The sequence below is a fragment of the Sciurus vulgaris genome (assembly GCF_902686455.1).
Source record: "Sciurus vulgaris genome assembly, chromosome: 6".
NCBI classification, from domain to species: Eukaryota; Metazoa; Chordata; class Mammalia; order Rodentia; family Sciuridae; genus Sciurus; species Sciurus vulgaris.
The window spans coordinates 90197636-90224766 of NC_136466.1; the positions used below are offsets into that span (position 1 = coordinate 90197636).

Here is a 27131-nt window from a genome sequence, read left to right on the forward strand (position 1 = left end):
TAATGCAAAAGTTTTTAAAAGATGAGGGATGTTTAACTAGAGTAAGTAAAAGTTAGCAGGACATAATAATCTGTCTACAAAACGTGAAAAGCTAGAGCTATCATGCAGAAAAGAGACTGAGACTTGTCAGTGTGGTACTATAGGGAGAATTAGCATGCTTGACTGGAGGTAGGTAATTAGGGAAGATTCATGTCATTACAAGGGCAGACTTTGTTACCATTGTACCAATCCAAACCAAAGAAGAAATTGCTCTGGGAGACCATGAATTACCTGACTACTTGGTAGGCATATCTCTGAGGAGTATCATGTATATAAGGGGTGTTAACTTGTTAACTAGATCTCAAACTTTAAGTGTGTATGAATCACCAAAGACTCATTAAAAGTGCAGCTTCCGAATAGGTAGTTCTGGGGTGGGAGTTGATGGCCTGTATTTCTAATAAGCTCCCTAGTGGTGCCTGTGTGCTGGCATGTGGACCATATTTTGCAAAGCAAGGAACTAGATAACATTCAATATCCTTTTTCAATACTAAGCATCTATAATTCTCATAGAAAAATATACCTCAGGAGTAGAAAAGTAATTAGGTATTTAGACTTTTCTTGGGAAACTGACAGTGTTTGAGAGCACAGAGGAAGCATAAGCATTTCCTGGAAGAATAAGCAGGAATACTCTAAGAGCCACCTGGTAAATGCATATTTTTAAAGAATCTACTCTAAATAAGGAAAAGTTGTTACTAAATACTTGTTTATAACCAGGTTTACTTACCCGTCTTCATTAAATATATATATTTTTCAGTACTAGGAATTGAACCAAGGGGTGCTTTACCATGGACCTACATCCCCAGCCCTTTTAATTTTTAATTTTGAAACAGGGTCCCTGCTCAGTTACTGAGGCTGACCTCAAATTCGCAATCTTCTTGCCTTAGCCTCCTTGAGTAGCTGGGGTTACAGGCATGCACTACCATACCTGACTAAAGATCATTTTCAACAATTGGAATTAATATCACTCATTGCTTCAAGTTTAATAATTCAATCCTATATTAAATTCAATATTTTAAGCATTTCCCTCTACACAGTCTATTTTATTCAGCAAAATCTTCATTCATTTCAGAGCCTTTTGAGGTACAGACTTTGTTTTGTTATTCTCTTACCTCTGTTTCTATAAATCAGAGCTTCCTAACTAACAGTGAAAGATGTCTCCCAAAATATTTGATCTTCTCATTCCTAGAGAAGCCCAGGATAGCAGCTTGGTGCTGAGCTCCTAGAACTCAATTAAGCAGAATACATACCACGTTAATGTCTACTTTAGCAACCTGCTGCAAGCAAGTCCCTTACCATGATGTGTAAAGGGTCTTTGAATCTGCTGGAGGAATTTATATTTTAAGTGTGCAATTAGAAAACATGCCCAACAAAATTTGTTTGGGGACAAGAAATAACGAAGAAGCAAGTCAGGCACTCCTGGCAGATGTATCTTTATATGGTGTTGCTAACATCAGTCTTCATACTAAATACTTTCAACCATTTGTGGTAAAGCAGGTCCTTGGTAACTTTGCTTAAAGTCATGTGTACTTTCCAATTTAGAATTTCAATTTTATTTTGTGATATTTGACATATAAAATTTGGGTAGATTCTATATCTATATGCATCATCATGTGAAATTGCAATGGTAATTTTGACAAGGAAATAAAAGGAAGCACTGTTATATCACTTAAAATCGAATTATCAAATTTTGGAATTTTCGTTGAATGGTCAGAGTGTTTTTAAAAATTATGTTTTATTGTGCAAAAAAGTTTTAGTGAGTGCTATCAAAAATTTGAAAAGATAACCAAATGTGGTGGTATGTGCCTGTAATCCCAGCTACTTGGGAGGTCGAGACAGGAGGATTGCAAATTTAAGTCCAGCCAGGGCAACTTAGCATAAAATAAAATAAAAATTTTAAAAAGGGCTGGAGGTAGTTCAGTGGTAGAACACCCTTGGGTTCAATCCCTAGTACTGAAAAAAAATTCGTTTAAAAGATCATTCATTTTTGAAATGCTTTGATTAGAAATGTCCTTTAATCCCTTTTAAGCATTAAACCTGAGATACAAGTTATATTGATGGAAGCATATTCATATTTCTCAAAGTCATCTATATTCAATCTTAACATACTACCCCAAATAGTGTATTTTACTTTCATGTAATTGTGTCATATAAAGAAAATGTCTTCACCAAGTCCCCACATTTCTTCCAGTTTATCCAAGTATGTCATATAAATATCATTATATTCTGTATTGGGAAACACCATTATAAGTAATTTTGCCTCTATAAATATGCCCTGTTACAAAATAGCTTCTCGTTTAATTACAGACTAATTGATTACACATTCAACTTCATGTGCTGTTGCTATTACCCTCAGCAAACAATTGTCTACATGACAACTGGAAAATGTTACACCTAGAGTTACTTCTTCACCCCTTCCTTTTTCCTGATTTGAAACAGGGTCTCACTGTGTTACCCAGACTGGCCTTTAACTCCTGCCTCAGCCTCCCATATTGCTGGGACTATAGGGACACATTGCCACTTTGGCTCTTGCCCCTTTTTTAATGCCTCTTGAAAATCTTAAAATATTATTATTCAGGGCTCCAAATGCTATTTTTCTTGACCCAGATGTTCACAAATAGACTTTGCAATAAACCATTAAGCACATTGTTCAGTGTACATGAGAGGGAATATTTTATTCCACATTAACAAAAGGCTTAAACCATTTGTTTTCTAAGACTAACAAAAACTGACAATCTATAGGAATGTATTCTTACCTCCTGCTTATACTAGCCTTGTTCTTGTTACTCCCTAAGAAAACCTAATAAATTTTTAACTATCACTGGGCAGTTAGGAGAAGTCATGAAAAGCATGACACTTAATAATTAATAATAGAAACACAGTCCTCTTTAGTTTCTGATATCTTGTTTTCTATATAAATTAATCAGATCAAAGGATTGCTATTAAGGTCAACATAAGAGTGATCATTGGCTTCTCCAATCCATGTAAAACATGATATGGGTGGGCCCGAATCCAAAAAGCAGGATAAAACTATAGCCATTGATATGAAAACTTCAATGTGGATTCTAAATATATTTATACCCATAGTCTTGGCAGAAATTTACTTCTTCTGCATCCCAGAAGTTGTGTGAAATAAGATCCCTTTGGATAAAAATCAGACAATTTCAGTATAAAGTATGGCTATGTATTTGTCTATTATTTCTGCAAGAATTTCATTTACCTTATTATATGTCAATTACATGTTTATTCCAGGCTTGTATGGTATTCCATTTAAGATAAATGAGACACTGACCTAATTGCTAACACTGTCCCAAGCTGATGTACTTGAATGATAATAAGAAAGGGACAAGCATGTTCCTGCTCTGACCATATCTACCATTATCAAACATGTGCCACAGGTTTCCCTTTCCTTTGTTAGCATCTATCTGCGGTTAGAATGAAGCACTCTAGAGAGCTTGAGGCACGTCTTACCCTGAGGGGTGAAGAAAAAAGACGACAGCTCACCCAGCCATCAACAGGCACACACGTGGATTTTCAGAGCAGACAACAGAGCTATTTATTAATCATGGCCCTCACATCTCACATGAGAGTTACATTGTAAGACACTTAGCTTCATCACATGTCTTATTAGTTTAGGCCTTCTTTTGGTAAAGATGTTTGATGCTTAATGAAATTATCAGTCTTGTCTACATTTCTGCAAGCACAGAAGAAATCGAGAGTTAGCATTGCTGAGCCCCATTCTCCACCAAGTCTTATCTCATTTGCATCTTGTAAAAGACGTCTTTTGCTTTATTTTCTTTCCAGTCCTCTCCCTTTTCTTTCCACAGGCTATATTGCGCCCCCCGGCGGTTGGGAGTATTTTTTAAGGTTTTTTTTTTTTTTTTAATCTCTAACGGGGTACACTTGCTCTCTTTCCTCGCACTGCAGTTTTATTTTTGGGGACTGAATTCAACGGGTTCCACAGACTAAGATGCAAAAGTCACGATCACGAACAAAACCACACTCCCTCCTATGGTCATTTTCCTATTTGCTGTTCTAAGGATCCGGTCGAAGGCAAAAAACTTGGAGCTGGCCAGATGCTGAAGAGAGATCGCTGGTGCTCCCAAGCGAGAGCTGCTCCCGCAACTGTGCCGCGTGTGTCGCTGTCCAGAGTTCGGTGCTGAATACTAGACAACTGGTTTCTTTCTCTCCAGGTTCAATCCCTCTGGATCCAAATAGGTTCCGCCAGGGTAGACTTGAATTTATTTTTCTCGTGTCGGGGGTGGGGAATTCATTTCGATGTTCGTTTGTTCTCTTTTCATGGGAAAACATTCTTCCACAAAAATACGATGTGTTTTTTACGGGAAAGTAATGGCTCGGCTTTAATTCAGTACCAAAGTGAAGAGCTCTAGTGAGAAAAATGGAAATTTCAGGGTTAATGAAACCTGCTCTTTCTTTTTTTGACTCAATACAACATAATTTGGAACCCTAGACACCCTCCTCTTGTTGATAAGCGAAAACTTTTTTTTAAAAAATCATGTGATTAACACCCCCCTCCCCCAATTAAACACTGTAATGGTGCTGGTGGTGCTGGGCTCTGCACTGTGTGGAATAGAATTTTAGATATTTTTGTTTCCTGCCAAACAAAACAGGCTGTGAAACAGGAGAGAAGGAGGTAAATTTGTAAACTAAGGTGGCTTGAGTGGTTAACATTTATTTGTAAAATATTGTTTTAACATTTTCTTGGAGACATGGTCATTTTGTTAGGTGATTTATAGTTGAATTTGGGCAGTAGCAGCTTTCTTCCTTTTCTCCCCCACCCCACCACTCTGTCCAATTTGAAAGATCTAAGAGCCCTGTTTTTCAAAGAACCAAAAGGACCGTTATAAGAATCCCATCCCGACCCTTTCTCCAGCATAAAAGATAACAAAGTAAATATAAAGAAAATGGATGTAAGGGAAGAAAAGAGTGTTGCACTCCAGCCTTTGGCTCTTAGTAGCTACATTCAAATGGAAGCACTTCTTTTCTTTGAGAAGTGAAAATGTTTCTCACAGCTCCAGAATATATGGGGAGACAGAGAGAAGAATTAACTGATCCCAGCAAAAGGTTCCTTCCTTTCTTAATCCCTTGCTGCTTATTTTAGCCGCTTCTCCACCCCGCCGGGAATACCATCCAGATCTTAGTCCAGGTAGATCTGACGTCAAGAGATGGCTTTCGTCGATTTGACGTGTAAACACTCATTTCCATTCTGTCTGGGAAGGGCTGGGGCTCCACTCAACCAGGAGACCAAAGCGCTTCAGTGAGCGCTTGCCGCCGCCCAGCCTCTCCTCGCGCGCCTCCTACCTCTTCGCAGAGCTACTAGGAGCTAGGAGTGGTTCAGAGCTGAGGGTAGGAAGGTCGAGTCTGTCTGGCTTTTCCCTGTCTTGCTTCTTTTTCCTCTCTCCTTCCCACTCTGCGAGAAGTGTGTGAGCCATGGAGCGAAGAACCTGGACTCTGCAGTGTACTGCTTTCACCCTCTTTTGCGCTTGGTGTGCTTTGAACAGTGTAAAAGCGAAGAGGCAATTTGTCAATGAATGGGCGGCGGAGATCCCCGGGGGCCCAGAGGCAGCCTCGGCTATCGCAGAGGAGCTGGGCTATGACCTTTTAGGTCAGGTAAGAGTTTGCACTTTCCAGCAACTTTCTGGTGTCCGGGGGGTACTGGTGGGACTAGAACGCGGTGTCCCAAGTGGGAGCCCCAGGCTGCACTCTCCCGCGCCCGGTGTGGCAAAGAGCAAGGAGCTTCTCTCGCTTTCGCCCTTGGCACGCTTGTGGAGGGAAAAGGCTTGCATTATTTACCGTTTGGGCGGAGCGCAGCCAGGCAGAGGAAGCCGCTGCAGCTAGGTTGAGATTATTCTTACTGTTGTCCGCTCTAGAATTGAAATCCGTTCCCGCGCGGTTTGGAAAAAAAACCCTTCCAGGCTTCTTCAGGGAACTTGAGATGCACACAGGCTCTTAAAAACCAAGCGCCCCTGGGAGATGCGCTCGGTCCCCCGGGACTTAGGCAGTTTGCGTCAGGAGCGGGCCGCTTCCTTCTTTTCAATATGGCAGCATCAGAATCAACTCCTAATGCAAGGGGACCCAACAGGCTTGGGGATGCCCGCCAGCTGGGTTTGGGGGCACCCCCCGAGCAATAGGAGAGCTCCAGCTGCTGGCACTAGCTATTCCGAGGTTGGGGGGTCGCGGAGTGGACAGGGAAAGTAGCAGGAGATCGGGTGGGTGAAAATCTCTTAGGCTTTTCAGGGAGCCCCGGCTTTTCACTAGGAACTTGTGAAGTCCAGCTTCATAACTTTCCTTTGCCAGTGGCCCTGGAGGATCGACCTGCTGAATTGACTGTGGGTAAAGGATTTCTTTCTTATTCCTCAGCCAAGTGCGTAATTGTTTCCATGGGGGTTTCAGTTTATGAGGGAAAATGATTGCCTATGCAAGTGGCGACTGGTTAATAGTTTGCTTGGGGAGGGGGATGGAAAAACGCAAAGGCATTAAGAAGGAGCCTGGTAAGCCCAACGATTTCAAGTGACCCCCAGGGATGTGACTTCTAATCTAGAGCTTTCCTTTTCCTTGAATCAGTATCAAGTTCTTGTCCCCTTGCCTTGTAAGTTGGTAAGTTGTAAAGGCGGGGGAGGAGGGAGTCGTAAAATATTTTGGCGCGTTTTTCCTCCCCTGGAGGTGGTAAATTGAGACTCCGCTGAAGTCATGGATGAGTAATCAGCGTGGGCGTTGGCGATCCATAGATCTACTCCGCTGGGAAATATGCCTTCTCTTGCTAGAGGCTTCATTCTACTTTGTGAGCCAAACTGTCTTTGAGATGCCGGGTATTATTGCAATCCATAGCCAAATTGACTTCAGTGTCCCAGTAGCAGAATGAGTCTTTTGCTTTTCCCAGCCCTTGCTGTTTGTCATGATCTGTGTTGGGACTGGGAAATAAAAGCAGAAAAAGAATCCAAGGAATTCAGAATCTAGAAGAGACTGGTTTAGAAACAAATGATTGTAACTAATGCAATTTGTGTAGCAATGGAAGTTGTGCTTGGAGTCTCAATACTGTATTTGTTAATTGAAGCAAAGAAGGTGGAAGGGAATATGGGAGAGGTGAAAGAAGACTGCCCAAAGGAGGAAACATTTGCACAGGTTTAGGAAGAAGAGTCAGAAGTTGCTAGGAGAAGATAATGAGATTGGAGAAGACACTCAGGTCAGAAAACTGCTTGTGGGAAACAGAGAGACACAAGGCAGCCTAGTAGTAAGTCTGGTATCTACCTGCAATTTTGGGAAATTCTGTGAGCAAAAAGAGTGACAGATGGTACTACACCTGTGGGCATCATGGGCACCATGGATCCTGTATGTCCTGTGGAAAAATAAAAACAGAGGATTTAATTCTCTGTTACTTGGGCAACTTACTGGACGTCTAAATAGCCCTGACAATTGTGTAGGAGATTAAGAGAGAAAGCAAGAAAAAAATTTCTTCCTTTTCTCACCTGTTAGTCCCAGACACACTAGGCCATTCAATTTGGTTATTATTTTCCAAAATAAGCATAAATCTAAAAAGTAAAAAGCAGTAAATCAGTGTTCTTGGTAGGATTTTGGGATAGGGATGGCATAGTCTCAAGAATAATATTAAAATAGTGTGTGTGGGAGGATCATCTATATTTGCATATGATTTGCAATACTATCTTTCCTCTAGCCATTTCTAGTTAAAATGGCATTACTAAAATAAAAGTTTAAATTTATAATTTGTAAAAAGAAACTGTTAGTGCTTTCCTGGTTGTTTATTTTCTTTTGTTTAGCATTCTGTAATTATACTAATCTAACTTACTCTTCTAAATATTACAGCCTCAAGATAAAATTAAAATTAAGGTAGAGACAAAAACAAAACCAGTTGAAGCAGAACCAGAGCTAAGAATCTGTGTTATTTCCCTATCACTTCTGATCTTTCTCCCCAACTCTATCTATAATGTAGAGCAGATACATTGCCTAAGATTCAGTCTTAGAGCTGGGCCTAAGCATCTCTATTAAAAAATTTCCTGGGTGATAAAAGCCACCTACTACAATTTAAATAACATGCTGCTTCTGAAATAAAGTATTGTCAATTGTTTTGTCTCTTGATTTTAAAAATGCAGGGTAAATACCTGCATTTGGGGTTTCAAATTTAGTATTATTTTGTGTAAAGAACTTAAAAGAATAATGATTATATTCCTAAATGAACTGAAGGTGTTGTTAATCACCCAGAGAAACTTACACACCCTGAGGCCTGGAACATCTACCCTAAATACAGTATGCTCTTTCTTGAGAGTCTTAAACTGGTAGAAAATCAAAAGATCCCAATAATAGCTGATAACAATTATGACCATGGATTTAACGACTACATTTAATGCCAATAATGACTTGTTTTAGCTGAATGTGACACTCAAAACAATATCAGAAACATCTACTGACAGGCTACATTTGGCTATGTGGATATATTTAAAGAAACATCTACCTATACAATATTTATATACAACCCCCCACTCTCAACAAGGTAGTTTTTCTAGAATATGTGAAAAACAAGCATCACCAGTCCCCAGGTGCTCTGAACCGAAACAATATTGTCTTGAGATCCATTTCAAAACCTTTATCAGTGCTTTTCCTTGTGAAGAAAAAAGCTAAATTCAAGAAATAAGGAATGAACTTAATAGTTACATGTCTCTAAGTTAGTTGTATTTTTAACTAATCCATATATATTGTTTGTGAAAAGAGATCTTTATTTTAATTTTTTATAGATTGGATCACTTGAAAATCACTACTTATTCAAACATAAAAACCATCCACGAAGGTCTCGAAGAAGTGCCCTTCATATCACTAAGAGATTATCTGATGATGACCGTGTAAGTGTTGTGCATTTGTCCTCAAACCAATACCCTGAATTATCAGCTTTCTTTATGATTTCCAATAACAACAAAAAGCATTTTGCAAATCTGATTCATTTTACTCTTATCATGATTGTTTCCTGCAATGTTTCTAGTTTTTTTCCAAGGGCTTATAACTACACATATAATAGCAAGATGGAATTGCATTAGTTGATCTAACTAAAGTCAATAATATATATTTATTTATATTGTATTATTTATATTATGTTAATTAATTATATTGATTATATATAATACATGTGAAGTTTTGATTTTTGAATATTGGAAATAAGTTGTCAGTACCAATGAAAAATTTTGACAATACACTCAGGAAATTTCAATATACACCTATTATGTAGTAAGTGCTTTAATACTATGTGAGTATGCCAAAGACATATAAAAAGATCTTTACTTTCAGTAACATTTCAGTGTAAACTGAAAAACATTTTCACTACTACAAATATACTAGTGTTTGTGAGTTCTAAATCCATATCTTTATGAAGTAGATGCCTCTATAAATATTGTATTATTTGATTCAAACCATCTCTTTTCATCTTGGTTTGTATACCTATTCATGATAACAGCAAGAAATATCTACAACTAATTTGGATAAATAGGGTGGGGACAATTTGGATGCCTACATAATATATCTATTAATTTTTAAAGCCTGTTTTCAGGTTAGCAAGTGCATTAGTAGGAAATGTTGACTACATTAGTAGTGTTGAAATTTGTTTACATATTGTAGCCTCTTCTCAAGAGAAGAGTTTATTTCAAGAGAAGAGTGTCATACTGGGAAGAGTTTATTTTGGTTAGCCTGTATCTGTATACATCATTTCAATTGTCTAGGACACCTGGGGAATAATAGAGATACAAAATATTCTCTCAACATCCCAAGAGAAAAAAGTGTGAGTTACAGGTGATAGAACAGTTCAAAGTACATGGGATTCATGAAATCTGTGAAATTACTTGATGCTTTATTTTGCTTGCAACTGATAGAATTTTTTTTTTTTTAAATAAGACAAATTATGAGGGTAGCACATGACTGGACCTTGGGCATCAGTGTTCAAATATAAAAAGAACAACCACACACTAACATTGCTGTATAAGGACCATGGACAGCAAACTGGCAGCTTTTGTAACTCCTCTTGCTAGTTCTTTTTTCCTAATTGTGCCCTGAACCTCACTTTAAATTTTTTCTTGTTTACTAAGGCCTTCCTTTTTCCACCCAAAGGCTGAGGGCTTATTGTATATGGGCTCTAGAAAGCTGAGAATTTCTAGCACTCTGTCTAGGCTTGGAGATTCCCTTCCTTCCCCAAAGGCACACCCTGCATTAATGCACAAGGAAGTCAAGCTGACCTCCCCTCTCATCTTCATAGGACAAATTGATTAGGATGGAATACACCTGTTATTTTAACTCAGAATATCTCATGAAAATGTACAGATGTCCCCATTATGCTCTTTAGTTATCTCCTTAATAGTTAATTTTGAGGGAAATTCCAAGGCATAATACAAAAATCTATTAAGTTACTCCCCAACAAAATTTCATAAAAATTTATATAACCCCATGAAAAATTAGCCCATAATAATTTTATTTAAGGATAAATCTTAGAACCATAGAACCCTGTTTTAGAAGGTTAGACTACATGATCTTTTATGCTGTTTCCAGATCAAAAGTATTCAAATTAAGTACACAATACCTATTATATACATAATAAGAAGACACTGCCAATTTTCTCTATTCCATTTGGTCTATTCTTCTAGAGATTGATATGCAATTCTGAGTTAATGACATTAATCATAACACTGTTTCCTACAATTGGATGTTTATCTGATCAGATGGCAGAGTGCCTCCTTTTATATTCCATTTAAAAAAATTGCTCTTGATTTTCATTTTATTGGTCTTTATAAATGAGTGATAATATTCTTTCGAATCAGCCCTGTGAAATGCAGCAGTAGTCTATCCTTATAAGTTTGCTAATGAAATATCCAACTGTGAGTGACCCTCTCCCACAAAGATTAGTACTTGTTCCCTAGCAGCCAGCTCCCAAAGACTGACTTAGATGACAGGAAGTGTATTCCAAGCATGGAGATATTTTAAGCCAAAACAATTAAGCTTGAAAATACAAGCACTTTAAAAATAAATTATAGTGACTAATTTCTAGCTCTCAAGTCCTGCCCAGTGTTTATAATAGGTTTTCAGTGTATTTCCTAATTGAAAATTCAGTACAGAATTAGTGGATGGTTTTATCTTTTAGCAGCAAATTATTTTTCAGTTTTTATTTTGGGATCTGACTCATGAGAACACTCACATTGACAATACCCCACCACATACTGGACTGTCATGTATACAACAGAAAAGCTGTGTTTAGGGTAGGAAATAGTCATGTTGCCCAGCAAAATAAAAGTATAGCATTATCTCATAAGGCAGTCCCTCATTCTTTCATGGCCTCAAGTGTAATAGGATTAGGCCATAAATGTGGGACAGGTAATTTTCATATTGTCAGATCTGTTTGCATAATACATGAGACTGAATTAATGGCAAGTGTGCTTTGTCAGTAATGCTCATTCATCACCTCAGATCTGTTTCTCATATTAAATACTCCTAGGCAAGGGGCTGAAACAGAGTCGAAGAAGAGTTTCAAATTTGCAAAGACACTATATCATTCTTACCTTGTGTAACATTTGCAATTTATACCTTTTACATATAAAGAAAAGGAAATTAAGCTCTAAGAACACCATAACAGAAGTCTCTGCAGTCTCTTATCTTGTGGACTCATTCTATGAAAATGGAAAATTTTCAGCTGCAGAATCCTGGAACTTCAATATAAAAATAGGTATTATGGTCCATTTTCTGATGAAAGCAAGCTGAACTTTTACTTCCACTGTAACCATAGTGTAAATAATTTGAGGGAATCAACACTTCACTGATTGCTTCTCCTCCCCCTAAAGATACTCTTTACTGTAACAGAGGAAATGTTCATCTCCCCTGTGAGCAATCCCTTCTTCTCACTGAGCTGCCAGTTTGATCTGTGGTCAAACAGAAACATTGCAGAACTGCCTGAGTTCTAATGGGAAGGGTCCTAGAGACACAGGGAAGATGATTACACAGAGGTAGCTACTTGACTTTTGATTTTATTGCTATAAAAATCCTTATAGGTGATATGGGCTGAACAACAGTATGAAAAAGAGAGAATTAAACGTTCAACTCTAAGAGATTCAGCACTAAATCTCTTCAATGATCCCATGTGGAATCAGCAGTGGTATTTGGTAAGTACCTAAAGAAAGGCTGTGTGGGATCTGGTTCTTTATGTTGTTATATGAGGTACACAATGAAAAATATCCCCATTTCTATCTCCCTCTCTCCAAGCCCCAAGAGTGAGTGAGTGAGTGTGTGTGTGTGTGTGTTTGTGTGTGTGTGTGTGTGTGTGTGTGTGTGTGAGAGAGAGAGAGAGAGAGAGAGAGAGAGAGAGAGAGAGAGAGAGAGAGAGAGAGATATGTTATATAGAGATCAGGGCTGATGAAATCCTCTTAATCTGGATCTTCTATTTTTCTGGGTGAGGGTGACTGAAACAGATCTTTATCTGTTATGAAAAGAGAGCTTATCATCTTTTTGTCTTCTTAAGTTTATCTGCAAAAATCATGTCTTGCCAGGATAAAGGTCCTAAAAGCAGTATTCACGGTAAAAAATCTCTTTTGGTTAAATTTCCTCTTAAGAACCCTCTATGTCACTGATAGAATACATTGAACATGATAGGTATATACAGCCCTGAGTGGCAATTCTTACTTGTTACAGGTGAGAATCTCTGAATAAGGATAAAGGAAGGAACACAAAGAAAGTCTGTTTGCAAATGTCTAGACTTGCACACCATTCTACCTTTAAATTGTTTACCCAATCTTTATAGGCATGTGGGCAGTGAGTGGAGAAATTGTAAGTGATACTGCTTGCCTGCAGGGTGTTCTCTCTTCTATTTTAATGTTAAACTTCTATAGAGGTAATACATGTTAATAGAAGGATTTGTTGCTGAAAATATCATAAAAGACAATTTTCCACAACAACCATAACCCAAGACTTAGACACTTTTGTTTCTTAATGAATGGGATAGGGAATGATTTCCTCCTGCCATTCTCCTAAACTAAGCAAAAGTTGCCCATTGCAGTAAAAGACACCTATCAGTCAATGCTTGTGCATTTACTATGTGCCAAATACTATTGTTTGATATAAATTAATTCATTTAGTTTTCACATACATCTTATGTTGTAAATCTAGTAATTATGCCCATTAACAGGAGAAGAAAACAGAGATATTGGCAAAGTGAATAATTTTCTGAAATTAAATGGTGTTGGGCCATAATTCATGAGGCCAGAGGTCATTCTCTTAACACCACACTCCTATTACTCCTGCAGTTCACACAGAGAACTTCTTCTCTAACTTTAGATAGCAGTTCATGTGTGGTTCCCATCTCCTGTGATTCAGCTTCACACTATTCTGGTAAATTCTTGACTTTACCTCTTTAAGAGGAACATCCACAAGGGGAAAATACATTCATTGACACTTTTGATTATTGTACTTATGAATTTCTTACTGACTACTGGTACACTCTTCTACTGTGTCTCTCACATACTTGGAAATGCACTAATAGCTGTGTTCCCCTGTTACTCAGTTTTTCTTACATAATTTCAAAAATTATTTGAAAAGAAAAACCCTAAATCTCCTTTCATAGATATTTGATCCCTAAAACACTCATGCATGGAAATAGGCAATTAAGTTACAATTCCTGATTAACCACATTATCCTGAACATTCCACATTTTGATTTTTCTTCCAGAGGAAAAGTTCTAAAACATCCACGAATGACTTTGCATTGGACAATATAATGAAAGTTCAGTATGGTAATGGAGGCTCAGGACTTTGGGGAGATGGAACACAGGTCATCAAATAAATCTTCAGTAGATAAAAAGCTTGAGCATGTTATTATAAAAGAAAGAAACTTAGAGGCAAACTTCTTTAAATTCATGTAGTTCAAAGAGAAGACACCTAGGATGATTCATCCTTTTAAGTGATTTTCCATTGGGACAGTTGGGAGAAGAGGGGACTCTGATGATTCACTTGGCCCTACCCTAAACTTTATTTTTCATTTCAACTAATTGCCTTCTTCTGAGTAGTAGAGTGACCCAAAGTAAAAGAAAGATGGGTCTCCAGATTGGAGTTTAAGTATCCATTTTATAGCAAGTAAATAATGATTTATTACCAATGCTTTTATATTTTGCTTTGCTAGCAAGATACTAGGATGACTGCAGCCCTGCCCAAGCTAGATCTTCATGTGATACCTGTTTGGCAAAAAGGCATTACAGGCAAAGGAGTTGTTATCACTGTACTGGATGATGGCTTGGAGTGGAATCACACGGACATTTATGCCAATTACGTAAGTCTGTCATCCCATGACTGTGACTTAGGAAGCTGTCTATGCAGGCACACAGGGCTCTCCATTCCTTCAAGGGGGATGGTGCTCTGATGTCAGCCCTTGGCATGATAGCTGATGAAGGCTTTTCCCCTTCTTCACCCTCATTTCAGTCCAATATGAACTTGTTTTGTACCAGTGGGCCACTGGAAGATTTCAGTGGGTCAAGGATTATACAGGACCATGTATGTTAGGGAAAGAGGCAGGAGTACCTACCCCAATTAAAAAATTGAAAGTCATTTGGTGGTGTGTATATATATATATATATTTACAGTGGAGTTCTACTCAGTCATTAAAAATAATGAAATTATGGCTTTACTGGTAAATGGATGATAATGGAGAATATCATGCTAACTGAAATGAGCCAAATCCAGAAACTCAAAAGTTACATGTTTTCTCTCAGATGCAGAAACTAGAGTAAAATAAAGGAAAGGGGGAGGGAAGGATAAGATTACCTGAAGAACTAATCAAATACAAAGTAATAGATGAGTGAAAGAAAGTCTAGTAGAGTTGAAGAAGGTGAATGGGTGAGAGGAGGGAGGTTGAAATGGAAAAGGGAAGAATCATGTACCAAATTTATTTTCATGCATGTATGATTTTGTTGAGACAAACTCAACTACTATGTAAAGCATAAAGTTATAATAAATAATAAATATTTATTGCCATGGGAAGATAAATATAACATTATATATATATAATGTTATATAAAAGAGTAAGTTTCAAATGGAATATGTATAGTGTGATTCCACTTTTATAAAATAATTATAAAGTTTGCTGAATAAACAAGTGAAAAAAATAACATTTAGACTATGAGCCAGCTTTATTTGGGGAAAATAAAACAACCAAATCAAACCTGATGTCTGAAATCATTTTCACAGTTTTATTCTCATATATTTTATGGGTATCCCTGACACTATGAATGTGATTCCTTCCATGAAAATTCAAAAGGAATACCACCACAGTGTGAAAATGCCAACTAAAAAAGGAAAAGTTTACTCTAAACGTTGAAAATAAGTAATTAAAAACTATGTGATAAATGTTTTAGAAAGTTTATAACTTGAACTCAATAATATATCATAGGTCTTTATATCAGGGTGGTGGACATTTCATCTGTGAGATTGTCTTTTGTTTTTTTCTCATCCTTTACACCATCTGACATTCTGCAATCACTGCCAAGCCAAAGATCAAAGGAAAAGGGAAGGAAAAAAAGAGATGAAAAAAGATTATCATAGGTAGTAAGTGGGAATATTGCAAGACATGGAAATACTGAGGAATAGCAGTAGTGGTGAAAGACTTCCTACATGAGAGATGTTTAAGGGCATCAATTTGATTGGAAAGGGGATGGGACCTGGAAGCTTCGGTTCAAATTCAAGCACATTCTCTTTAATTAAATTGGATTTTTTAGTGTATCTGGGAGAGGCTAAAGGAGACCATTATGGACCTGAACCCCAACCCACTGCCACCTCTTTGAGCTAATCATAAGATGGAGTATCAAAGTGTCACTAGTTAGTTCTGTGCTTCAGTTAAGTCATTTAGCTTCTCAGGGACTCACTGTTCTCATCTGAAAAATGAGGCAATGAACCCAGTAAACTGTTTTTTTTCCAGCTCTTTCAGCATCTATGAGCTAAGGGTTTGGTATCACTCACTGAGAGTTGGATGCTAACTCTTTCTGGGCTCATCATTGCTGTCTGGTTTGTGAGTATAATAAATGTTCAGTGACTTGGCTAGAAACTCTAAATGCAGTTTTTTGAGTATCTGCCTGAATGGGAAGAGGCAGTGGAGAACACTCAGTAAGTGCTGGGCCTTTTTGTTTATTCGTTTGTTTGTTTTAATGATGCTACAGTGTTATTTTTGTTGTCTTTTTAGGATCCAGAGGCTAGCTATGATTTTAACGATAATGATCATGATCCATTTCCCCGATATGATCCTACAAATGAGAACAAGTGAGTAAATGTGCATTTTGGGGGAATAAAGTACTTTACATTGCTTTTATCTTGTTTGAGAGAATTATACTATAAATTTAGTCCACATTTCAGCTCTCAGAAAATGTTAATGCACATCATCCATACTGAAATATTTTGTTGCTTTTAAAACAGAAACCCAAGTTTCTGTTTTTATTTTTATTTTTTATATATTCCTTTTGGTTTCTAGAACCATAATTTAATTAAACTTCCTATATTTTGATATTCTCCTTCTTGTATCATGAAATTCTTCCCTCAAGTGTGACAGAATACTTGTAGCTTCAAAAGACTGTTTGAGACATAAAGGTACAAACTTTGAGTTCTCCCTGACTTCTACCAATTCCTCTGTGAATTTTTTGCTAATAGCGACATACTTAATGTTAATCATGAAAAGAAATATATATATATATATATATATATATATATATATATATATATATATGAACACATGTGAACAAATCCCCACAACTTAAGATTGTGGTTAAAACTACCCTCATCATTTCCCCAGTAGAGCCTGGCCAGATACCAGACCAGAGAAATGCAGCTGGGGTCTGGTCCCAAATCCAACAGTCTCTAGGCTTTGAAGACATTAGTAACCTGCTCCAAGTTCCTGCTGGTCATAATGGCAAGGGAAGAGAAGAGAACAACATCTGATTCCTAGATTATTATATGTCTATTGCAGCCACAAAGATGAGGGAAGCCAAAATCAGTCCTTTCAAAGCAAGAGGCCAAAGAAAGAGCCAGAAGCTAAAGGCTCTTAACCCTCTTTTCTAGCTCCAGAGAAATTTCATCTTCTAGGTATTGTGGCCTCAAAGTGCCCATTCCTCTGTGGGAACTCATCTTTATCCATATTGATATCTCTCACAGACCCAAGGAGACATTCCAACTTTCTTTTCATTTTCTCCATCAACAACAGTTTGCATCAACATAGACAAAATCCAAGGTCAAAACTGGGGCTTGTTTTTTTTTAAGTGGTGATAGAAAGAGTAAAGCAACCAGTTGCCACATGAGGTACTTCCCTTTCTTTCTTCTTCTTCTTTTTTTTTTTTTTTTTAATTTTCAGTTGTAGTTGAATCGATACCTTTATTTATTTATTATTTTATTTTTATGTGGTGCCAAGGATCGAACCCAGTGCCTCACATGTGCTAACCAGCACCCTACCACTGAGCCACAACTCTAGCCCTCCCCTTTCTCTCTGATGACTTGGATTCTTAACCAATGTGGGTTAGTCAAGTCTCTCTCTGCTTTCCTCCCCCACCACCTCAACTTTTATGTGGACAAAGCAGTAATATTGACCTAAAGTTCTTCCTTGCTTTGGATGGTCCTCCCTCCAGAAGGCCTCAGGATGGGAGGCTGGGCACATGGACTTGGCCTCAATGTCTGGGCACCTACTCCCCACATTTCTGAAAGGAACTTCCTTACATAAATGGGAAAGAACTATGTAGAAGACAGGGGCACCTGCCTTAGAATGGGGTAAAAATAATAGCTTTTATTTCATTGGAATTTTTTTTATTACAATAATAGCTTTTATTCCACCCTGTCACTAAGACTAAGAAGGAAATCTGCTTGGAGAAGCATGGGTGCAGCCAAGAAGAATTAGCTAGAGGTGTCAGCCTCTCTTTTAGTCAATATATCTTCTTCCTAGGTGAATCGTAGGTCTGGTTGCAGGATCCAATTTGGTGATAACTTGTGTAGCGTGCTACATACTAAGTGAGTGAATATTCGGTTGAATAATATTTTTGGAAGTATCCCTGGTCAAGTTAAGGGGACTCAGACCTTGGTGAAACAATATTTTCTGGAGTCTCCTGGTCAAGTTAAGGGGGACTCAGACATGTGTTAGTCAGTTTGGCATTACTATAATACCTGAGATAAATGAACTTAAAAGAGGAAATGTTTACTTTGGCACACAGTTTTGTAGCTTTTATTCCATAGTCAGTCCACCCTGTTGTTTTTGGACCTGCAAAGTCAATTTTACAAGGCAGAAACTAAGTGTATGGCAAGTTGCTCAATTCATGGCTGCAGGAAGCAGAGCGAGAAAGTGTGCATCCCGCAGTCCCTTTGAGGGCATGCCCACAATCACCTGAAACCTCCCCTCTTAGAAGTTCCACCACCTCCCAATAGCACCAAACTGGGGACAGATCCTTTAACACATGGGCCATGGGGTATTTTCAAGATCCAAACTATAGCAGACCTTCTTCCCTAACCATAAAAGGAGGATTCTCAAAGAACAGCATTTACAATAGCTACATTTTCCCCAACGCAGGGAGCTCCAAAATCTCTGAATAAGCAATGTCTTCTATGGACCTTCCACATGACAGGGAGTTAGCATGGTATAGCCCAAGAGTTAAGAACCAACTTTGGATCTTGATTTCAACTTAATTGAGTTATTATGAGTATTATATAAACACATATAAATAGCTTGGACACTTCCTGGTCCTTATAAAAATAATCAAATAACTGTTGAGATAATGATAATGATGATTAAGAAGATGATGATAATGATAATGACAGTTATGAGGATGACAATGACAGCAACCATGGCATCTTACATAGTAATTGGGGTAGACCTCATTTCAGTGAGAAATCAGAATAGCAAGAATAATATCAGCTAGGAGCAGAAGCAGAGACAAGTCAATTTTCTGAGCCAATTCAAAAATGACACAATGAGCAACTATCAGAGTCCTGTTGACTATCAACTAAAAGATAGCATCCCTATCATTTATCAGAAGATATAATAAAAAATAGTTACTCCTCTAGCATGTTTTCAGACATAATTCCTAAGATTTGGAAAAATGAATGGTCCCATTTATTAGCCTTTATAGTGATTGGAGACCTATTATCTCCCAATTTCAATGGCATTATCTCTTCCAACTACCTCTATTGCTACTGTACTTTATTACTATGTAAATCAGACTAATAGAGTCATATTTGAATGCTCCTATGAAAATCAAGAGGAGTCACTAAAAAATAAAATCATAAAAGTGCAGGTAACTCTTACTATAAAGCTGGCATGAGTCTGCATTCAGTATTTTCAACACCAATTATAGATTATTTTTCTAGTTAAATAACATGTGAGACAAGGATATTTTAACCAGAATAATAGTAGTCTTTAAACTATTTTGTGGAATAGTTTTTTTTTTAAATCAATTTGTTTAAATGTCAGTTACTACCTTTGTTCTAAGTTAATGGAGCATTCTTTAATCTCAGCTCCTGACTTAGGAAAGAAAAAGAACTGTGGGTCTATGAAGAATGACATAGTACACACTTTTATAAGGTCTCCCCTTTTTCTCAGTATATGGAGGTAGGAAATGAGGATTAGAGAAAAATTAGGAGAAAAATATAATTAAATCATATTTGTACCCTGATCCTACTGCTACCTTTACTAGAAAATTGATTCCTATGTATTCTAGTACATAAAAAGATAAATAATAGGAACATCACATTACTTTTTTTGTTTTTTGGACAGAGGCATAATGCTGGGGATCTTTGTCAACAGATTGAGTCAATAGACTCAATCTGGAAACTTGCAATTTTTGCTATCCTGAGCCCTGTCTCCCCTCCTGTATAAATGAAGATATAAGCAGTTGGTGATTCAGGAAGCACCTTTCTCAGCAGATGACAACTAAATTTCTCCCTCTACAGAGAGAGCTAATCTGTCAGCAAAGTATTAGGTGTCTTCTATATGCTCAGATGTGTACCATTTTTCAGAGAATGGTCAGGACATTTCAGTGACAAGGGAAAGAATCCTAGCTAATAGATTAAATTAAACAGGCTTACAAATTTTTACCCAAGGATGCTGTAGCTTTCAGTGTTGCAAGATCCAGGAGCTCAAATAATGTGTCCTCAGGACATCAGTCCACCATTTATTTCCACTCCCTGGTTCTGCTCTCCAACACTTACTTTACTTCTCAATAGAACATTGCCTGGCAGCAAGAGCTGCATGACTCTCCTGGAACCAGAGCTCAAGAGTCCCAAGAAAGAATGCAGTTCTCATCCCTAGCATCGGACATCAATCTTTGAAAGCTGAGAGAGGGAACTTATTATAGAAAGAATCACAAGGAGTAGGAGGGTTTTTTTCCTCAAGAGAGGAAAATGCTAACATTCAAAAAAGAAGATGTCTGCCTCCTGAGGGAACAACTTGAATTAAAGAAAACTGTATTGTTTTGACTTAGAATTCCTATGCACTATTAAGATGAAGGAGCAGGAATATTTTTTAGTGGAAAGAGACCATAAAATTGTCTTTTAAACTTCATGAAAAAAAGATAAATTAAACAATTATTTTGGATGGCCTAGTCAATCTAGGACATTTATGTTCCATGCCAGGCTGGATTAATAGACAGCCGGTGTGGCATTGTCTACCAGTGGTGGTGTCTGACATTGTTGCTCAGAGGTAGCCCTTCCTTCCTTCCCTCTATTCAGCATATCTGATAAGTGACTCCATCAAGTCACCAGTGGCCTTCACACTACTCCCAGGTGTTTCCACAATGGAAGAAATTCATAAAAAGAATTTACATGAATATGTTCTTTCTTGGCCCTCCTGAGTTGAGCTGGTGATGAGATGAGACAATTATTATCCCCAGAATTTCAGAATTGATGCTTTAGTCTAGGTGGACTTGGGTATGTTTTGGAGATGAATTTCCCCCACCAAGTACTCTGAAATCATCAATTATCCTCTTTGCTTATTGAAAAACCAATCCATTCAGGTCTCTGGCTAGAGTCAGAGTTGTGAGAGTGCTGTTTCCCAACTAGTCTATCATGTCCTGAGAAAATCTCAAACTCTTCTTAGTACCAGAAACTCCTCAGAGGTTTTAGTGTGATGTATGGTTAGAGGAGAGAGAAGGAGGGCTTATGGGTATTCTTCTGTCATATTCTTCTAGGACTGGTCCAGGATAATCTAATCCAATGCAGTCACTAGGAAGGAATGTGAGGTGTCACTTCACTACCAAAAAGTATGAGGAAGAAGTCACATCTGTGACACTGCTCTTGAGTGTCAGAGTTCTCATAATAGTGTTTATATCTAGCACTTTCTGGGTCCCTAAAATATGCCAGACACTGTTTTAAATACACTACACAAATATCTCCTACAATTTTCACAATAGCCCCTTGAAGATAAGTGATTGACCCAAGTCACACCACTGGCTAATGGCCAAAGCCAGAATTTGAACTTACATACCTTGACCCTAGTGCCTATACCTTTTATCTGAGCATAATTTTTTTCTAGTACTGGTAAGAAAGCCAATGAAAAACTGACAAAAGATAATATATTCATGTACCATGGATTTATATGCCAAATAAACATTTGTCCTTAAGGTTTATAATTCTCACTTTTTAATCCTCAGACATGGAACCAGATGTGCAGGAGAAATTGCCATGCAAGCAAATAATCACAAGTGCGGGGTTGGAGTTGCATACAATTCCAAAGTCGGAGGTAAAGTGAAGGGTTGTTCCTGTAGTTGGGCACTTTAGATTGAAGCTTTCATTACCTGTTGCAGTTGGGTAAAGGGGATATCTCAACTACCAGGGGAAGAAATGTATTCTGTGCAAAATTTGGTATAGGACTTGAGTGTGACTTACAAGCCTATCAATGGATCTGGATTCCTAGAAAATAGATAGCTGAGTATAGCCTATACATCTTCACAGGGGAAAATAATGGGATTGTTCAATAGCATTTGAAGGAAATCTAATTTCTCTATGTTCTCATTTAAGAGGGATATTATTGAACACTTTCTAAGGGAACAGAAGGAGGAGGTAAATTTAGGCAGACGTTCCCTGCCTCTCAATTCTGTAGAATTTTTTTTTTTCTTTGTATACCAAAGAACAGCTTCAGAAAAAAACAATGTAAAACACAGACATGTTATTTTAGCCAAAGGTTGCCTTTGATGACAAATATATAGAATTTCTATTTGTTTCAGTCAGTTTTCTTTGAAGAAAGCCTACTGGGTTAATTGGGGGACATTTTAATTAAAGAAACTATTTACATGAGTTAGAGAAAACCAACAAGGGAATAACAAATAGATGCTACTACCTTTTGGCCCAAGGGGAACAAGGAGAAGGGGCGGTCAGTGGAAAGTAGGGAGAGAAAGTTGGAGCCATAGAGAACCACTTAATAGTAGCTGTGCCCCTGCATGCACCAGGAGCTGGATCCAGGGGAGTGGAACGTCACTCCCCTCTTGGTCCACCTTCCCACTGGTGTCAGAGAGTCCTTTGACACAGTCCATGTTCTAATAGAGAAGGGTAGGGAGGGGTTCTGCAGGCACAGAGAAGACAATAATTGCTCCCCTCCCTTTACAGTCTTCCTACCCTCAGGGTTTCAGGTTGATCAAGTTATGGATTCCTTTTTGAAAAACCAAATGAATATACAGGATGATCAGGATGTATATTTATTTGGTTTCTAAAAGAAATCCATATCCAAATTCAAAGTATACCTAGAGTTTAATAAGTTTTTTTGTTATAATTGACATGCTCTACAATTTATCTTGTTTGTAGTGATAGTTTTTGAAAACCAAACTAATCTCAAGGTTTATTGCACAACTGTGAAAGTCTGAAATAAGAAGAATATGAATGAGGGGATATTGTTGATATATAGGTATCATATGTATATATTACTAATACATGAGACTCATATTTTAAGTATCATGCTTGATTCCTTTGATTCATGTCCTCTCAAAGTGCTGTGCTAATTTAAAGAAAATAAAGGTGGAAACAAAAATTATGTAATCAACTAGAAAAAGAAATGATTTTAAATCCTGATGAACTAAACAGCTATAGTTTATAGCTGATACTTCATTTATACCTGATACTTCATTTATTTTGGAGAAAGAATCACAAGCAAGTTTCTTAAGGTGACAAAAGTTAGTTTGTGGCAGTATAGAACTGAAACATAATACTTCTGATTCAAACCCTATTGATTGTTTTCATTAGTACTCTCTTTGATGGTCTAGCCCCAATTTGAATAATAATTTTCTTTTTCTAGGTACCACTATCTGTCAATCTCTTACCCTACAGTATATTATAGGTATTGTATCCCTGTGGTTAATAGGATGGATTTGAGGTCAGATTTTTAGAGTTCAAATTCTGGTCCCCACTTTTAAACATTGTGGTCTCAGATAAGTCATTGTATCTCTTTTGTTCTCAGTTCCTCCACCTGTAAATGTAGATGATTATAGTACCCACTTCTAATGTTAGTTATAAGCATAGATGAGTACATTTGTCTATGTAATGGTGATGCATATAAATATCCTAAATGCATGTGAATTCTTATTATCATTCATATTCTACAGTTGAAGAAACTGAGGTATAGCAATTAGAAAACAGAGCTGGATTATTTTTCCTTTTTCTTCCAAATGCATTTTTAAGCAACTCTGAGTTTTTTTCTTTTAATAATATGACTTTCACTGATCATGTCAGCTATCTGTTCTTTTTACCTTGGCTCCACAATGAATACTAGTGTGAAAATCTAAGGCTATGAGCTCTTTTGCATTATTAGGCTGAAAATTGCTTTTCCCTTTCCTGGTTCTTAAATTCATGAGTCTGATGATGGCCGACAGCCTGTTGGAAAGCACAAAGAGCTACCACTTCTGCCTCTCCTGATGAAAATGATTCCCCCTTAGGAGTGAAATCCATGGCAATGATTTCATCCTTGAAATGATTTAGAGAAAAGGAAGCATGTTCCTTAGCAAACACATAAAAGAATGGCCTCTGGGTTATTTTTATCAGTGCTTAGAAACAAGAGTTCTTTCCCTATTTGTTAGTTTCCTGTTGTGGACAGATCTTTTCAAGCTGCAGCTTCCTGTACCGGGGCCTTTGTATGGCATAGACTGGCCATAACCACTCATGTAGAGTCATGAGCAGGTGTGTTGAGGGAGGACTGATGGTTTTTCCTGAAAGTAGTAGGGTTATTGGGGTGGTGGAAGGTAGAAAGACATTTGTAATTGCCAGCAAACATGTCCATTCCTCTCATCTAAGAATGCTACTCTCTTTCAATCTCAGGGGTATTACTGGGAACAGAGCCTTGAGTGGGACAAAAGACACAGCTGCTTCAAGTGCACAATCATTATCTCTAAAAGGGCAGACCACAAAAGTTTACAGAAGCGCTGACATTTCCCTTCCTTTTGTATTGTCAGTAGCTGGGTCACAGGTGTTGGGAATGTCAGAGCTTATCATTTTGGATTCTTTGGAGGGTCCTTTAAAGATATGAATTTTAAGGCCGTCGTGCTTTTCAATATGTACATGCCTTATGTTTGTTTTCTCTCTGCTCAGGCATAAGAATGCTGGATGGCATTGTGACTGATGCTATTGAGGCCAGTTCAATTGGATTCAACCCTGGACACGTGGATATTTACAGTGCAAGCTGGGGCCCTAATGATGATGGGAAAACCGTGGAGGGTCCTGGCAGATTAGCCAGAAGGCTTTTGAATATGGTGTTAAGCAGGTGAGATGCTAACAGACTCATGAAATGAAACCCAACTATTAGGATATGAGAAGGAAAAATACTCAAGTTATATGGAAAGAAAGGGTGATGAATTTCTTGACAAAGCCCTTCACAATTTTAAATGCAGTTAGAGAACCAAATCATTTCTCAGGGATGGAGGTTCAGGGTTAAGAGTTTCCCTCTTTGGGTCTAACATTGAAGAGAAATTCATTACTTTTAGGATATTACTTTAAAATACTTCTAGGCATTCTTCCTTTCTCCTTTTTCCTGCTGTTTTGGGGTCTTTCACTGGGTAAGCTTAAATGCAGCAACCTGCCGCCTCTGGCTCAGCACACACCCATGCAGTACTTGTGTGTCATTTTTCGCTCCGTCACGTGGGTTTGCTGCCTTCTCTCACAGATTCTAGGACCTTGTATCCCACAGGATGAGACAAAAGTAGAAACTTTGGAGAGCACGAATTGAAAAATCATAGAAAGGGTGGCCTTGACGAGTTGCATTCAATTGAAGAGTTCCTTGTAAAGCAGCTGCAAAGCAGATCTGAATAATGCCTGATTTTGCCATTCTATCAGTCAGTCAGAAGATTCAGGCAGAAGAAAGGAAGTTCAAGGATTCCAGTGTAGTGACATAAGCCAAGAGAAGAGTGAAAATTACTAAGGAATGCTGAAGTCCAGTTTATGAATCTGCAGAATAAAATAGAAAAGAAAAAGTGTTACTCAGCCCCATCCCAGAGGGGACCCAGAGACAAGAGGCTAGCAGGGTTGGAGCCTCGTGATTTATATATAATACATAGTATCTCGAGATTTCCAACGTGCCTGCTGGGGACCTGGGGTTTGAATACAGATCCCCCAAAATTGTCTCTGAGAACTTCACAGATGCATTTGTGGGGATTTTAATGGGTTTGACAGTGATCGAAGTAGATAATAGCAGATGCTGTACATTCTGGCTTTTCTTTTAGGGAAGACAAGGAAAGGGCTCCATCTTCGTCTGGGCTTCTGGGAATGGGGGGTCGTCAGGGAGATAACTGTGACTGTGATGGCTACACGGACAGCATCTACACCATCTCAATCAGCAGTGCTTCCCAGCAAGGCCTGTCGCCCTGGTACGCTGAGAAGTGCTCTTCCACGCTGGCCACCTCCTACAGCAGCGGGGATTACACCGACCAGCGAATCGTATGTAGCTTTTGTCTAATTCTCTGCCTGGGGAGGAGAGCACACTCACCACAATCCTCCTGACTGACCTTTGGTGGAATTGATTTGCTTAAGCTTGATGTCTCTGTCGGGAAGACTCATGCTTACTCACTTGCAAGGCTGGCATATATTGAGTTTTCTCTCCAGGGATAATGACACTTCTGCCAAGATGATCTTCCTTCTCTGTCATTTTAAAACTCAGCCCTGAGAAGTCACCAAACCTGTCATTTTATACAGCCGAGACTCTCAATGTCTTTTCTGCTTGTCTGATGCTTCCCAGGAAACAGCCTGCAAGGAGATTTTGGGGTGTAGGGGCTTTATCACCCTTGTACTTGCTGATCCTTTAATAGCAGGGATAGAGTCCAACTTGCCCTTTAGCAAATGATAAAAATACAAAGTCTACACGGGTGATGTCCTCCTAAGAACCGAAGGCCTGCAGGAAAATACAAACCATGTCAGTTTTGCCTGAGGTGAACTCCTCGGCATATGGGTCTGCAGCTCAGGGAGGCTGTGTGCTCCTCAGAGCCTCCTCCAGCCCAAGCCTGTTGGTGCCTTCACCTCCATGAGTCACACTGCCAAGGGCAATATTGGATTTCCCTTCAAGGGCACAATGAGGAAGGGCCATTCTGAGGCTTTGGGAACAAAGACAGGCACTTTTAATTTAAAAATTTAAAGTCTCAGATTTAACTCTGGACACAAAAAGAAAGCAACTAGCTAAAATACGTAGATCCTAATCTCAGTAAAATAGCAGGTGTGATCCAATTAGATTGTGGGTGACTGCCATAATAATTACTTTGGAATGTGTGCACAAGTCTCATTAATGGACTCATTAGTCTCAGAATTGTCAACACTAATGTCTTCTTCATACAGGATCACTATTTTGTAACTCTGCCTGTTTTGGCAACAAAATTTAGGCAGTAATACTATGTGGTCTCCTCTTAGTATTGAGGAGCACTGGCCTCCCTCTCAAGCTCTATCTCCAGTTACTTGAATAACAGGCAGTGACATTCTACCCAAGGGGTCTTTACGGCAGGCATAGTTCATGCCTTTGAAACGGGCATATCAGACATCTGCCCACTTGTGTTCAGAGCCCCTGGCTGCTGCCATTTCCCTGGGCATCCACAGCTGCCTGTAGAAAACGGCCTGTTGTACCTCTTTAGTATC

At 38.3% G+C, this 27131-nt stretch overlaps 1 protein-coding gene and 1 long non-coding RNA gene across 2 annotated transcripts in view; one reads left to right on the plus strand and one right to left on the minus strand.

The window, feature by feature from the left end:
- Positions 1-3936: 3936 nt before the first annotated feature.
- LOC306663106 overlaps positions 3937-27131 on the minus strand; it is a 31936-nt gene continuing 8741 nt past the window's right edge. The window contains exons 2-3 of the long non-coding RNA XR_013764353.1: positions 18248-18306; positions 3937-4423 (exon numbers count right to left, since the gene is read on the minus strand). This is a non-coding gene — a long non-coding RNA (uncharacterized lncRNA). The remainder of the gene's footprint in view (positions 4424-18247; positions 18307-27131) is intronic.
- PCSK1 (proprotein convertase subtilisin/kexin type 1) overlaps positions 5148-27131 on the plus strand; it is a 74643-nt gene continuing 52659 nt past the window's right edge. The window contains 5 exon segments of the mRNA XM_079143463.1: positions 5148-5667; positions 8805-8909; positions 12087-12197; positions 14206-14352; positions 16255-16331. Of these exon segments, the coding sequence (XP_078999589.1) occupies positions 5488-5667; positions 8805-8909; positions 12087-12197; positions 14206-14352; positions 16255-16331 (620 nt within the window). The 5' untranslated portion in view covers positions 5148-5487.